The sequence below is a fragment of the Sciurus carolinensis genome, chromosome 4 (genome assembly GCF_902686445.1).
Source record: "Sciurus carolinensis chromosome 4, mSciCar1.2, whole genome shotgun sequence".
NCBI lineage: Eukaryota > Metazoa > Chordata > Mammalia > Rodentia > Sciuridae > Sciurus > Sciurus carolinensis.
Window position 1 is genome coordinate 69186714 of NC_062216.1, and position 15205 is coordinate 69201918.

Consider the following 15205-nt stretch of genomic DNA (forward strand, 5'->3'; position numbering starts at 1 on the left):
ATATTGTTAAAAGGCAGACCATCATGTTTTCAGATTCTTATGACATTTCCAAGCCAGCCCCCGACTGTCATTAGAGAGCTTGAAAGAAGGGCCAGGAACGTTTTGGGAGGTCATTCCCAAAGGACCTTTTGGTTTTCCTTCTGATGACCTACAGATCCCAATTTTGGCTGTCTTGTGACTTTTCTGGGCTCTGAAACATGCTTGCGTCCAATCATATGGAATGTTGGGGTGATGGTGGGCTGTATCTGTTTGGGGTGTGCACCAATGGGCTGTGACCTAGGGGGACAGTTGCATCCCTCTCTGAGCCTCAAATCTCACTCCATCAGTACAAAAACTTCCAGTCTGTCACTGGTCCAGAGTCTGCCCTGGTAAGATTCTTTAAAAACCAAGATAACAAACACTGAAGAAATGAAAAAACCAAACCAATCCAAACCAAAAAACTAGGATAATAGGAGGGTACAGTACCCAGAGCCTGAGGCCAGGCAGCACCCCTATCCTGGGCCCTTAGCATAAAGCCCAACCCTGCCAGCCAGCCAGGCACGTGCTGTTCCCTCACCCTGGTTCTTTCTCCTTTTCTGTCACTTCCTGTGAATAAGATGGGCCTAGGGTTCTCTACCCAAAATGTATGTTCAAATCATCTGGGAGACTAAAAAATACCCACACATGGGACTCATCCCAGACAACCTGAGCCAGAATCTGGGCACCCAGAATCTGAGCAAGGGTATTTTAGAAATGTGTTTCTAATGTGCAACCAAAACTGACAGTAGGGTTCTCCCTGATCTGGCAGTCTGTGGTAGGGAGGGCACCTCAAGAACCTGATGATGCCTACCTGGTCTACACCTGCCTGCAGTATGGCAAGTTACATGGCCAGAGTGGAGAGAGGAGCCTGCTGACCCTGCTGAGAGGAACAGGTGCACGGCCGTGCACGGCCAGGAGGCCTCGTCTTTGATGAAAAAGATTCCTCCCTTTAGCATCCATGCGGGCCCCCAGCCTCTGCCCCAGCTTGCAGGCAGAGAACTCAGTCTCTGTAAGGACCACTATTGGTTAATTGCAGTTAATTGTTGGTTAATTACAAAGGTGTCCAATCTGTCTCCTTTTAAATTCCACCTCTAACTCTTGCCTGTCCTCTGGAGCCTCCCAGGAAAAGTCTCCTCCTTCCCCCACATGACTGCAGTGGTGTAAAGACACCAAGACTGCCTTCTTCTTCCATCTCCTGATCCTGCCCACACTTGACTTCCAGCCTACCTGTCCTCACTGTGGACCTGGCTGCACAAAGGAATCACTAGGGAACTTAGCAGACACACTGATGCCTTGGGGCTGGCCTCAGACCATTTTATTTACTTGTGCTGGGGTGTAGTCTGGGCCTTGGGCAGTTTTAAAGCTTGCCAGGGGATCCAATGTGCAGACAAGTTGAGGACCACCGCTCTGAAGACTCTGTGGAGGTCTTGTCCCACTTGGAGGGTGGGGCTGGAACCAGAGCATGGGGCCTTGGTGTGGCTTGAATTGGCACTTCCTGCACCCTTGTTCTCTTCCTGATTTCTCCTAGCGCCCTCCCTGGCTGAATCTATATCATGCAACCCAGGTAGATTATTCCCCTGCTCTGTGTCATAGGCTCGATACAAAGCAAGGCGAGACTTAAATTCAAGGACTTGAACTCATACAAGACTCATCCTTCCTTTCAGTACATCTTCTCCACTCACTGAGCTCTTTCTTCCCTGCTGGCTTTATTATGAACAGACCGGCTACTCCTGCAGATGTGGCCAGTGATCAGAGTTGATCAGCCACTCTGGGCCTTCTCTGAGATCACTAAGGAAAACGAGGAAGAGATGGTCTGAGGCTGAAGGCAGACTGGCATTGATCTTCTCATTTCCCTCTCACAGTGTGGTCATCTAGTTGTCATGATCTCTCCTAAGCCCATGAGTGCCTGGTACACAGGCCCACAAGGTGACATTCAGCATGTGGCTCAATACCTGGCTGAAGTTAGTGTGGTAACACTCAGTGAACTTTCTGCTTGGTTTTCAGAGTGTTCACAAGTCATCTGCTTTAACATTCCTGGATGCTGTAGGACATCAGTCCCAAGGTAACTGGTTGCTGAGATGAATCTTACCAAAAAAAAAAAAAAAATCACACATTAGAGTCACAAGGTTCCTGAGAGATGGACTGAGCCAGTGGTTTTTAAACTGCACCAGAAATCCCAGGTGTAGCTAGCTCAGTGAGGGCGGCTGTCACAAAAGTCCCGTCTCCTGTGTCAATCCTAACGGCTGCTCTGCCTTCTGTGTTTAATGGACTGGGTTTCTATGTGGTAACTACACTGAAAAGTGGATGCTGCTGCTTTAAAAAGGCTAAAAAATGTCCAATCCCTCCATTCTACAGGGTTCAGAGAAGGAATGGGATGTTCCCAAGGTTACACTGCAGGAGGTGGAACTGTGTAGAATCTACGCCCTCTGACTCCCAAGCAAGATTTCCTCTAGTTCTGGGGACCTGGAAACATTGTGACACCATCTTATGCTTGACATTCTGAAATTTGGGGGTCCCTAAAGTGCTGTGAAGGGTGTGCATGGGAGGTAGCTGGTGTCAGTTCTGGTTGGGAGGAGGATATCTGTCTGGGGAAGAGGCTTCAACCCACCTAGAGGACTGGGGCAGCTTAGTGCCCAGCTCTGGCCAGTAGAGGGAGCGCTAACCTGAGGCTTGGTTGCTGCAGGGTAGGCTCAGTGGACTGCAGAGGGGAACACTGGGCAAGGCCTTGAGATCCAGAGCCACGGCCAGGTAAAGCTCCCTCTCAGGGAACCCAAAAGTCATGGAATACCTTCCATGTTGGGGGTTGTGAGTGGGGAGAAGACTTCAGTGGGCTTGTGATGCACTGCCCAGTAAAGCTCCACCTTGACTCTGGGCATTTGTGTTCTTACTCCATGTCCTTGGCTTCTCTGTTTTTGGCTATGGCCTCTATGGACAGACGGATCGGGAAGCATTGGACAGAAGTAGACCAGGCCTGATCAGTATCCATATAGAGCAGGTCCCCTCAACTGCTGAAGTAAACCTTAGTTGAGCCAGGATCTGGAGCACAGAGTAGCTCCTTCCCTGGGTTCCAATGGTGACTTTTTTGGTTTCAGCAAATGGGACAGAAGGCCTGTGCTTGGGAGTACACCAAAGGGGCTATGCTAAGGTCACCTGGGGCTCCCTGGACCATGCAGGTAAATGAGCACATAGAGGCAAGCCACTCTAGCTGGGGAACAATTGGAGATTTTTTTGTTTGTTTGTTTTGAGAGACAACATGTCCATGTAGAAATAATAAAAATGATGAGACTCATTTATTGAACACCTGTTATATGCTTGGCAATAATTCTGGTAATTATAATAATTTACATGCTTATTGCTAATTCTCATGACCAGCCACCAAAGAATAAGTACACCAGTTTTCAAATGAGTAACTGAGACTCAGAGTTGAAATAACTGCCCCTAGGTCACATGACTAGGAGGAGGCAGAACCAAGAAGGGTCTCCCTTCAGAGGCTGGGACCTTCTTCCCAGCATGCAAGCCTGCAGCTGAGTCTTCTAGGTCCACACACTATTGTGTATGGACAGTACGTGTTTTGGAAGGACCCTACACTGGAAGTCTCCTGAAGACAGTTGACATTAGCACTCCAAGTGTCTCTTCTCTATACACCTCCATGTGGGAGTTAGGGGTTTGGGAAAGCAAAGGACTAAATTCAGGAGACCTCTGTATCAGTTCAGTATGTGACACCTTACATACATGGCCTCTCCAGGTCTCATTTCCTGATATCCTCCCTACCTGACTTGGGTCTCAGGTTGTTGTAAGGATCTGATGAGAGGAAGCCACTGAAAATATTCTGAAGTTCACAGGTACCTGGAAAAGACAGTTCCCACTTATGGAGGTCTTTGTAAGTGCCAGGTGCCAAGAGTGGGTGACATGCATCCTGTAATTCTTATTTAGACCTTACAAGGTTAGGGAAATGACCAACATTTTGTAGATGAAGACGGTGAAGGACTGGAAGTTAAGCAACCGTTCAAGATCCCACAGGAGCAGAGCCAGGTCTGGATCAGGTGTTCTGACTCCAGAGCCCCTGCCCTTTCTTAGATGCTGGATGGCACTGGAGTTGGGAGTGCCAGGCAGGACTGAAGGGTGTGAAGCTCCCTCTGGAAGGACGGCCTACATCAGAATGTGAGTGCCAGGTGAGGGTGAGGTAGGGGCCTCAGGAACCTGAGCTCACTGTATCTGCCCAGCCCCTGAGAGTCCCCTCCTGGCTCCTCTCCATTGAACTGGAGCAACTGATGTCAATGATGCCAGCTTCCTGGGTAGTGGCTGGCGGGTGGTGTGGAAGGAAACAACAGGGACCAAGGGCATCGCCCATCCTCAGGGAGAGAGCTGGGTGTACAAGAGAAGAGGACGTGCACACACACACACATGCACACCCACAAAGAAATGAGTGCAGGTACATTGCAACACATACACATACGCACAAGCACATCTCAACACGTGCACTGCACACGCCCCAACCAGGCAGACCCAGATGCATGCAGGCACTCGCGGACCCACACACACCACAGCAGGCTGCACACACACAGGGTGTACACACATACCTGAGCCCACACTCAGACTCCTCCCAGGTCCCTGTTCCTTATAAGTTCAAGTTGTTCAATGTTCCCTGGGGAAGAGACTGACCTTGTGGTTCATCCTAGGTTGCAAAGGGAAGGGAAGAGAAGACAGGTAGGGCAGGGGAGGGCTATGGGTGTGCAAAGGGCCACTTATTTCGGTCAACAGGTGAGGGCTTCCAAGTGCTTCCATGCAGACCCTGTCCTGATCCCCCACGCAACTCACCTGCAGGCAGGCCACCCCGATGCCCACTGCCCCCATGAGCAGCAGGTGGTCAGCCAGGAACTGCTCCAGCTTCGTGATGCAGCCTCCCTGCAATGGAGCCATGGGTTACACGTGCCTCGCCCTGCAGGTCTAGGAATGGGGAGGCAGGGCTGACTGCCCACTGTCCAGTGGAGGTTGAGGGAGGCCAGAGATGAAAGGACCGGGATCCAGCCTTGGAATTGCTCCCAGGCTTCTAGAGGGGCCCCAGGGTTCCTGCCATGATTTCTGGGGTTCTCCCAGTAGGAACTGCTTGTCCTTAGGGCTCTGTAGAGACCCTTGGTGGCCCCAAGCACTGAGGTTCATAACCAAGGAATGTTCTGCTTTTCCCAAACCCATCTGTCTAAGACGGCCTTTTTGGCCCCCACCACACCCCCAGCTGGAGCTTGGGCACTCACCTCCACCTTGTAGATGTTGGAGGGGTGGATCCGCTGGCCACAGCGAGTCACCACCGTCTTGCAGCAGCTGTCGGGCACCCGGCGGCCCTCGGCCTCCTGAGACAGGATGTACGTGCTGTGCTGCCAGTCAGCAGAGCTGTTGCTTCCACAGCACTTGAACTAGAGGGAGATCGAGGCTGGAGGTGAGAGGGGCTTGTGTGGGCCCCTTCAGTCCCTGGGTTACAGGGCTGCAGTATTGACTCAACCCCTTCAGATCCTCCCTGCGATTTTCTCCTTCCCTGGTTTTGAGCAGGAAACACGTCCCTCTGGGGCCCTCTCCACAGGCCTGGTGCAGAAGTGGCCCCCAGGACACGTGGAGTAGATGGATGCTGGGGTCCTGAGAGGGTGGGGCTGTGTACCACTGGGCAGTGAAGCTAGGACCCGCTGGGGCAAAACAACAAGGGGACATTTCCTGGTCATCTGGGAGGCAGGAGCTGGGGACAGGGACACAGCTTTGCCAGAGTTTCTTGGTCCTCATTCTGACTTTGAAGACTCAGAGCTCCCATACCACAGGGGCCCAGAGTGTCCCAGAGCCCATGCATGACACCAGCAGCTCGGCATTGACCATGGGGTATGCTGAGTACCACCCAGGCTGTCTTTGGTGAAGGGAAGGGAAATGGCAGTCCAAACTGACATCGATCACTTCTTACTCTTCTGAGTCAAGGCACTGAGATGTTAAATCCTCTATAGGCTGGGGACACAGCTACCTCAAGGAGGTCTCTGTAGTATAGGGTGGGTAGGTGGCATGCAGGTACCTTCATAGAGTGAACAAGTGTTTCTGAGGCACCTACTATGTGCCAGGAGTGAAGCTGGGGACTGAGTTCAAAAACAAGTCAGGCAGGGATCCTGCCCTGGGGGAGCATCTCATTTCTGGTGTTTAGAAGGAGCGATAATAGAAGCCCATATGTGGCCCAGAGGAAGAAGAAGTGGGCAGGGACGGTGTGAGCGGAAGTCGCACTGGAGTTTACCGTGTGTCTCTGCACGTGTGTGCTTATGCCCTGCTATTCCTGTGTCACTTGTAAAATGGGGACAACAAAAGCCCCTCCAACAGGGTTGTTGTGAGGACAGACTGCAAATTATGCACTTAGGAAAGGGTCTGTAGAGAGCTAGCAGCTAACGAGCAGCTCGTAGTCACCATCCTACTAGTGTGACCTGTGGTACATACACACGTGTCATTTGCATACGTGTGGTGCTGCTGAAGGACCTGATGCTGGCCCTGGCTCTGAAGCCACTACTGTCTTGAGGATAGAGCACTCCTTAGGGGTAACGTTTGCCACAGGAGTGCTCTGATCCCAAGACAGCAGTGGCTTCTCTCTTGCCTATGCTGTGGGATGGGGTGCCACCTATCCTTGGTGAATTTGAGACCCATGTCTACATGTCCGATGCCCACGAAGGTCCTGGTCAGCAACGCAGCCTTTGCTCTCAGAGGTGCCCTTCCTCACACATGTCCCCGCCCTGACCTGTGGCTCCCACCTTTCTACCTACCCTGCTTCCTGCCTACCTCCAGTCAGTCTCCCCTGTAAACCACCCACCTCGCCTCTCGTCCAGGGGAACCCAAGTGTCCAGGGGAACCCAAGCCAAGCAAGGGCACATTGCTGTGTGCCGAGCTTCCAGAATAGGTGCCTGGGGCAGGGATTCTATCCTCGTCACCGTCTCACATAGTTCTTCCCCTGTGAGGCCCAGCAGGCATACACTGAGCTTGGGACAGCTGACCAGCAGCCTGTGCTGCCCATCCCAGCTCCTGGCTAAGCACGTTGGGTGTGGCTACACGTGTGGGCATGTGCCTGTGTGGACAGTGTCCCTGGCCCCTGGTTCAGAGAAGCGACTCCTCCCTGCAGCCCTGACTGGGAGTTGAACCCACGCCTTGGGGAGATGGGGAAGGGCTGAACCATGACACCTGGCACTCAGGACCCAGTAACTTCCTCTACTTGCCTGATGTTTTTTTGGGTCCAAGAGCAAGGCCTTGGGTCTGGGTCGGGGGTGCTAGATGGCAGAGGGAATGGGAGCAGAGTAGAGCTGGTTGGAATTTTCCATCAGGAAACGATTAGGACAGAACTGTCCAAGAGAATTAGGAAATGTCCTATATCGGTGCCACTAGCCATGTGTGGTTATTGAGCACTTGAATGGTGAGTAGTATGAGAGGAACTGAGTTTTGCATTTAAGTGTAAACGGTGACATGTGGCTAGTGGCCACTGTACTGGACAGCCCAGGTCTGAGGTCAGTTGCCCATTCCCTACCTCTGGCTGGGACTGTGGGACTCACTGGGGGTCAGCTGCAACTCTTTTTGGAAAGGAAAGATATTCTTTTTTTCTATTCTACAGAAGTGACACTTCACCCAGAGCCTGTCACAGCTCTTTCTTTCAGATCCCCGAGGGAGGAGAAAGGCAGCCCACAGAGAGAAGGGGCTGGAAAAGAGCTTCCTGTCCTTTATCCTGACCAGATAGAGTTCTCCTGGCATCTTTGACAGATGGATTCATACTCTAATTATCCTGGGGAGCGGAGAGGGATGACCCAACCTTCTTCCTCCAGGGGACCCAAAATGAGAGTCAGCATGAGGGATTTGGAGGAAGAGGTCAGGGGAAGCCATGCTAAAGGTGAAGGCAGAGGAGGATGTAGGAGAGGAACCAGGGTTCAGAAAGCACTTTTCATGTGCTGGATGTGAGCATAATTACAGCTCACACATCCCATGAGTTTCCCATTAGGGATGTGGCAATGGAAACTCAGAGAGGGTAAGGAACTTGCCCAGGGTCACACAGATGGGAAGAAACAGAGTCAGGTTGTGAACCTGTGTCTGCTTGGTGCCTTACATCTTGCTGGAGACGGTCCACAGAGGCTGTGATCTCCATGGCCCTGGGCTGCCCATAGTTCTCGGTCAAGGTGCGATTCAGGTGCTGCTTCAGTTCATCACTCAGCTGAGGAGGGAGGAGCATGGAGTGGATGTCAGAAAGACCCCTACTCCACCCTCCAGGGCCCAGGCATACTCCGAAGTCCTGCCAGCTAAGTCCAGGACACTGGACTGCAGGTGCTGCCCTGGCAGGGCATCTCAGTATCTACAGAGACAGCACTGAGCATGTTCATGGAGAGGATACTGCAAACTTCAGCGCCACCATGAGGGCCCTGGAGTGACGGGCAGAGCTGAGCAGAGGCAGGGGAGAGACAGTTCACACACAGTGTCAGCCAGAGCTGGGGCTACACACAGGCGGATTTCCAGTAGCTGTGGGTTTGAATTTTGATTACAAAGTTATATTCAAAGTATTACCAATTGCTGCCCTGTGGGCACTGTGTGGACACTGGTTCAATCAACCATCATGGTGGTACTCCTTCTACCAACCCCAAATCACCCTGTGCATGGCCTCAAACCCCTGATTCAGAGGCCACAGTAGGGGAGGGGACCTTGCTCATTCTGTGCAAGCAAAGCCTGAACTTATTTTTATGGTCTGGCATTTAATCCTGCACCAAGCCCTTCCCCTTGGATGTCTTTGACAGATGGATTCATCCTCTTCATCCTCTAACTGTCCTTGGGAGGGGAGAGGGATGACCCAACCTCCCATAGGACACTCCCACCACCCCAAACTCCCATGTTGCACACATCAGCATCAACAGACGTCAGAGAATGGCTGGAACCCAGAGAAGAAGATGGGATCCAGATGTGCAGAGGATTGTGGGGGCCTGGGAAAAAGGACCACCCTGTATGTGACGGCCTCAGCACCCTACTCCCTTGCTGTTGCTTCATCAGGGCACTGGCAGGGAAAGTACCCTCTGGTTCCACTTACCCTCTGGTAGTACACGTGGGCCAGGACACCTGCCACCAGCTCTACAAGGAAGATGACAAGCAACAGGCAGAAATACTAGGAGCAAGGAGAGAAGAAAGTCACCACTAGGGAACCGAGCACTACTGTGACAAACGTTACCCCTAAAGAACTGGGGGCAGTAGAGATACTTGCTGGGGACTGCCATCACCTACCATCTTCCTTCTCTTACCAGCAGGACATGATGGCCCTGCTGGCCACTGGCACCAAGTGCCCCTCTCACTCCTTTACCCCTTGCCATTGGTCTGCTGGTGATCCAGTCATCTACCTCCTCACTGCATACCCACTGGATGCCAGGTGCCAGATATCATAATAAGGCAGTCGTTGCCCTCCAAGTTGGTGGTAGGGGATGGACCAATAAGCAGTTACATGCTGTGCTGTAAATGCTACTACAAGGAAATGCTAGAAATGTTGAGAGGATCCTGGTGAAGTGAGCAGTCAGAGAACTCTTCCTGGAGGTGGTGATGCCCAGAAGTGTCTCTGAGGATGAGGAGGCATTTGCAGGTGGAGGAAAAAGTGCACTCCAGTCAGGGGGAGACCATGGGCAAAGCCTGAGGCTGCAGAAAGCAAGAGGCCTTTGTACTCAGGGAGTGGCCAGAGCCCATGTGGCTAGAGAATGGGGGGGTGGGAGGGGGCTAGCTGGGTGATGCAACCAAGGCTCAGGAGAAGGCCCAGGCTGGTGTCCAGGTTTTTCCTGGACTGCCTTCCAGCCCATGCTGCTTCCCAGTCTTTCTAGCCCTGCAGTGTGTTCTTCGTTCCCCGTACTATGTCGGGCCTCCTCCAGCTTCCCTGCTGATGGGGTGTCCTGGCTGGGCACTATGCCTGGCAGGATGGGCCCGCCCTCCTCCCTCCCAGCAGGACTTGCACTGTCAGAGAGCCTCCTGGACAATGCTGGACCCTGGTGTATTCTTGCAGGAGCCAAGGCGTCAAACCCACGTGGACTTGGAGGGAACAGGGAGAGGGAGATAAAGAGGTAGGACAGAAGGAAAAGAAGGGAGAGAAGAGGGGGTTGGGTGGGGTCCACATTCCACTGGTTCCCCAGCTGCAGGGCGTGCCCTGTGTGGAGGTTCAGGCTATCTGGACAGGAGATGCCAACCTCCTGGGTATTGGGATGAGGAAGGGAGATGGTGGCAGGTTCCATGAAGTCATGTTTCCTGGGCTGTGGACTCTTCGTCCTATTTGCTTGGGTCTACAGATGGTTCTGAATGGGATCAAGGGTAAGCTGAGGCAGGGGGCTGGCAAGTGGGTCTGTGGATGGTCCCTTTCTGCTCTCTGAACTAGGGCCTGAAATCTTGGTCTGAAAGGCTGGTGGCCAGTCAACCACTGAGGCTTGAGTCTGGTTCTGCCACTTGCTGGCTCTGGTTGGGAGACCACAAAAGCTTTGATGCAAATTAGAAAAACATTCAAGATTGTGGCTCAGCAGGAGCTGTGCAGGCTGGATTTCATCCTTGACTGGTTGCTTCATAGGATGCAAGCTTTAGGGTCATCCATGTTGGCCCTGACTGTGGGACATGGCCTCCATTTCCTCTCCAGTAGAAAATGGCCGCATGGCCTGCCTGTCCACCCTGAGTGTTGAGAGGATTGGCAGGAGGGGAAACACACTTCATGATGTTCTGACCAGAGCTCTGGGCCACAGGCATGAGGTGAGAGTACTTGTGAGCCAGAGGCAGCAGGTCATCCCAGGCTATGTGCGGAGTTGCCCATGCCATGGGGGAGTGTCAGAGTGTGGCTGCATCATCACTCAGGGGGCTTACCCCTCCCTACCTCATGCTCCTCAGGGTCCCTAGGATGTGCTGGGCCTCTAAATTCTCTCTGATGTGGCTGTCCTTCTTGCTGGTTCCAAGTACCCTCCACTCCCCTTACCCTACCGAGGTTCTGAGGACAGTTTCGTCCTGCCACATAGGACCTGTTGGCACTGAGGGCTGGTTACCTCCAGGCCTACTGGGCACACACCTGTGTGACCCCCAAGGTGGGAGGAAGAAATGAAGGAGTGCCTGTAACCGGCGTGGGAGAAGTTGGCTGCTGGCAGCAAGGAGGGCGGCATCTTGCCACCCGCCTCCCCTCCGTCACTGCTGTCAGCTGTAACTGGCACACGGATGATCATCCTGAAGATGTAGCCATGTCATGCTGCTCCCCTGGGGAAGCCACTGCTAGAGTTGCTAGTGAAGACAGGAGGGGAAGAGAGAGGAGGGAGAGGGAGAGACAGGGAAGCCCCTTGCTTGACTTAATGGCAGGCTAAATCAGTACCGGCCGGCCCCTCAGAGACTTGTCTGGGGCATCCACTGGACTATGTAACCGACAGGGCTGTCAGCGGGAGGAGAGGGGCATCAGTGTGGCGTGGTGCCACCCCTCCCGAGCAGAGCTAGGGGTTCCAGAGTGTGAAGATGTCACGGAGGGAAGTGAGGGCCAGGCCTGGGGCTTCGAGGAGACTGAAGCCAGGGTGCTTGGTGGGCATGGGCGCTGGCTCCAGGCAGCAACTTCCAAGGCAGAATGGTTGCAGGTATGTGACTCACCTGGGTGGGGGAGGCCCTGAGTCACAGCTCCTGCTGTGACAGCTCCCAGGAGGTGGGCGAAGGGTGGTGCTCATTGAGATTCTCCGGCCTGAGGGTCCTGGCAGCCCTGTCCATGGCTGGCTGGCTGGAGTCCCTTGGCAACGAGGCCAGCTTGCTGAGGTTTTTGCCTTGTGTGGCCTTGGGTTCTAACAAATGCTTCACCTCAGCCCTTCCACTGAAGAGTGGAAGTCCTTCCAGACACCGATAATTCCAGTGGAATTATCTCAGGACTCCTAACTGCTGTTTGTGCGAATCTGAGAAGTATTCCTCGTGTCCCTGTGTACAGTTCCCCTCAATACAGGCCACACTGTTCAGCCTTCAATGCTTTGCCCTCCCTGGTCCCCCTGCCTGGAATTCCAGTGACTACTGTCCTTCAATTCCCAGTTAGGTCAACTAAGCCATCCCTGGTTGGCAGTGCCAAGCCCCTGCCAAAGCTCACAGTGCTTCATCTGCTACCTCCTGCCTGACAAGCATTTTCTACTTGTTCCTTCCCTCTGAACTTGGAGCACCTCTGTGTCCCTGCCCTGCCTGCCCCTCTGCTCCCTGATGTTGGCCTTCCCTGGTAGAACCACACAGTTGTACCCACTGCTTGATCTCAGTTGATTTGGTTGCAGGTATTAACCTCTAAGGGCAGCTTCTGGGGAACGGGGCCACTTCTTATGTTCTTCTGGCTCCTCCACAGTACCTGGTATGGTCTTGGGTCTAGATGTATGCTCGGGAAACATCCCCTGGTTTAGATGAAGAGTGTGTTTCTTACAAAGTATGCCTCTGAGACAACAGGCGCTGGACAAACCCACCAGAACAGTGACCTTATGAAATTTCTGTGGTGGTTCTCAGACTGGCATGATTTTCCCCCTGGAGGCCATTCAGCAATGTCTGGAGACATCGTTTTGTTGTCCATCTGGGAGAAGGCAGTACTACCGGCACTTAAAAGGTAGAGGCCAAGACGCTGTTGACCATCCAGTCATGCACAGGGCAGTCTCCACGACAGAGACTTATTTGATCTAAAATGTCAGTAGAGCCAAGGTTGAGAAAGCCTGAGCTAGATATTTACCGTCTAATTCTAAGGCTGATGCTGGGAACTGATTTGCATACGTGTCTCTATGTAATATAGGTGGCACGAAAAGGACTTAGAAATGTTACCTAACTTCTGAGAAGCCAAGCACTGAACACAGACAGAATCATGGGAGGGGGGTTGTACTCTGCTTCTGCCTGGGAGGGCAGGAAGTTGCTCACCTTGACCCAAGCAAGGTTCAGGGAAGTCTAAACTGCTTCAGTCATATCCTCTGGGGATCTGAAGGCTGGAGGAGTTTCATGGGGCTAGCGACGTTCCCCACACTGCTGAATAGTTCCCTGGGGAGACTCTCGTTTTCTGAAACAGCTGTAGATCTTTTCAATTGTGAGCAGAAAAGGAATGTGCTGCCATTAAAGTTTGTAGAAGAGATTAACTCTAGGAAGCCTGAAGAAGGATCTGGAGTCACTTCTTGTCTTGGTTTGGTATTGGTTTTTGAATTATTAAACAAAAACCAATAAGGAACTCTCAGCTAATTTGTCATTTGGGCGAGTTCTTTTTAAATGCAATTTAGTGTTTACCTCATGCTGTCCTGCTTTCCTAGCTAGCCATGCCAGGGAGAACCCACTGTTCTCTTAGGGGGGCCCCAGAATTGTTGACCTATGGCTTAGGAGGTGTGTTGTCCATGATTTCTAAAACCTAGTAGGCACGAACAGAGGGCATGCAGTTTTTCTTCAGTGGGAACAATGGAGAGGCATCCCTTCCATTAAAAGAAAAAAAAAAAAAATAACCCTTCCTAGGAGGAAATCAGTGCCTTATTCATCTGAGCAGCCCCTGAGCACCAAAGTGGGTGCTCCATTGCAATCACAGCCAACCTTTCTGAGCTCTTCCAGGTACGAGCCCCTTTTGTCAGGGCTCCACATGATCTCCCCGCCACCCTGGAATGAGTACTAGCATTACTCATCACATTGCCACGTGAACATTAGTCTCAGGCTCATCTTATAGATGAGGACACGTGCTTGGAGGAGCTAAATAGCTTGTCTGAGGTCACGTGGCAAGTCCATGGCTGAGTGAGGAACTGAAGGTAGGAGTTTTGGCACAGACCTTGGTCTCTTAGTGGCTGTGTGATACTGTCCCCACTAAATAGCTGATGGGCACATGGATGAGCTCGTGTGGGATGAATTCTGCATTATGGGGGCGTGTGGCTTTGGTCGACATGGGGGTGACAGCAGAGGAGAAAGCAGGTGGGTAAAGATGGAGACATAAAAAGAGGAAGTCCAGGAAGCCCTCCCCAGGTTCAAGAGCTCCCCTCTCTGCCCCACACTTAGTCCCCTGCCAGCTGCCCCGAGTGTCAGCAGACAGGCCAAATGTGCTCCAAGTGGTCCTCCCCTGGGTGGGCTGCCCTCCTCCCTGCTAGCAATCCTCCCTCCTCCCTGCTTGTTCCCTGTTGCAAGAAAGTCTTCTGTCTGTTCCTTCTGGGCTCCAATGCCCATCTGTGCCCCCTCTGCCCTTCCCAGCCAGCTCATCTCGGGAGCTAGCAACTGTGGGTACAAATTTGTGTGCACACAGTACCTGGACCCAAGGGAAGCCTCCAGTATTGACTGAGCTTTTGCTCTTGCTGTCCCCACTGCCTGGAATCCCCTGCCCGGACTCTGTTCTCCTCATTGGCAGCTCAGCCTCCAACGCTCAGCTCTGGCCCCACCTCCACCAAGTCCTCCCTGAGCCAGAAGTCTCTGACCTGTGAGCTCCTATTGGTGTCCTGTTTCTGAACCTCCCTCTGAGTCTGGGATCTCATGGCTTGTCTAGCTCCTTGGGACTCTGTGAACTTGAGCCCTGCTTGCTTTTCCTGACTCTGTCCTGTATCTTGTTCTGCCCTCCCAGTCCCTGTGAACCCAGGGGCCACCTGAACCTGTGCCTTCAACCTTCAGCCTGATGTCCAACTCTACTGGGATTCGGGTAACTGGTCTGCTCCTACCAACTCAGGGCAGACCTGAACTTCCCAGAAGTGATCACCTATGTCTGGATCTGAGGGAAACTGGTAAGGAGGATTTCAAAGAGATCTCATGTAGTTTCTGACCCCATGGACCCCTTAAGAAACATCCCATTTCAAAATATGCCACACTGGTCCCAAAGCAAAAAGGAACCAGTGTATTAAGCCAGAATGAGCCCCCACATTAATCCCCCACCTCCCACATCATGTATCAAAGTGGTTTTTTTCTCATTAATTCTTTAATAGAACAGTTCAAACTAGAAGCAAAGTTGAATACTTTCTAAAATTATAGGTCCAAAAGGAAACGGGGACAGTATAGCATTCTCTGGACCAAACCAGTACATTCTGTGAGACGCTCTGCAGGAAATATGCAGAAATATTTCTCCTTGTGGTATTAAGGCGATTAATTAGAAATCCAGTCTTTGGATGGACTTTCGCCACATGGGGGCAAGCCGAGCCCCAGTTAATTTCTGGGACAGATTTGCTGTGCGTTAGACATAGAGCAGCTCAGCCTCAGCTGGTGCCATCTTTGT

At 52.3% G+C, this 15205-nt stretch overlaps 1 protein-coding gene across 1 annotated transcript in view; it reads right to left on the bottom strand.

The window, feature by feature from the left end:
• Tspan11 (tetraspanin 11) overlaps window positions 1-15205 on the bottom strand; it is a 75359-nt gene that overhangs the window by 6673 nt on the left and 53481 nt on the right. The window contains 4 exon segments of the mRNA XM_047551638.1: window positions 4837-4923; window positions 5271-5429; window positions 8117-8221; window positions 9083-9157. Coding sequence (XP_047407594.1) covers window positions 4837-4923; window positions 5271-5429; window positions 8117-8221; window positions 9083-9157 — 426 coding nt within the window.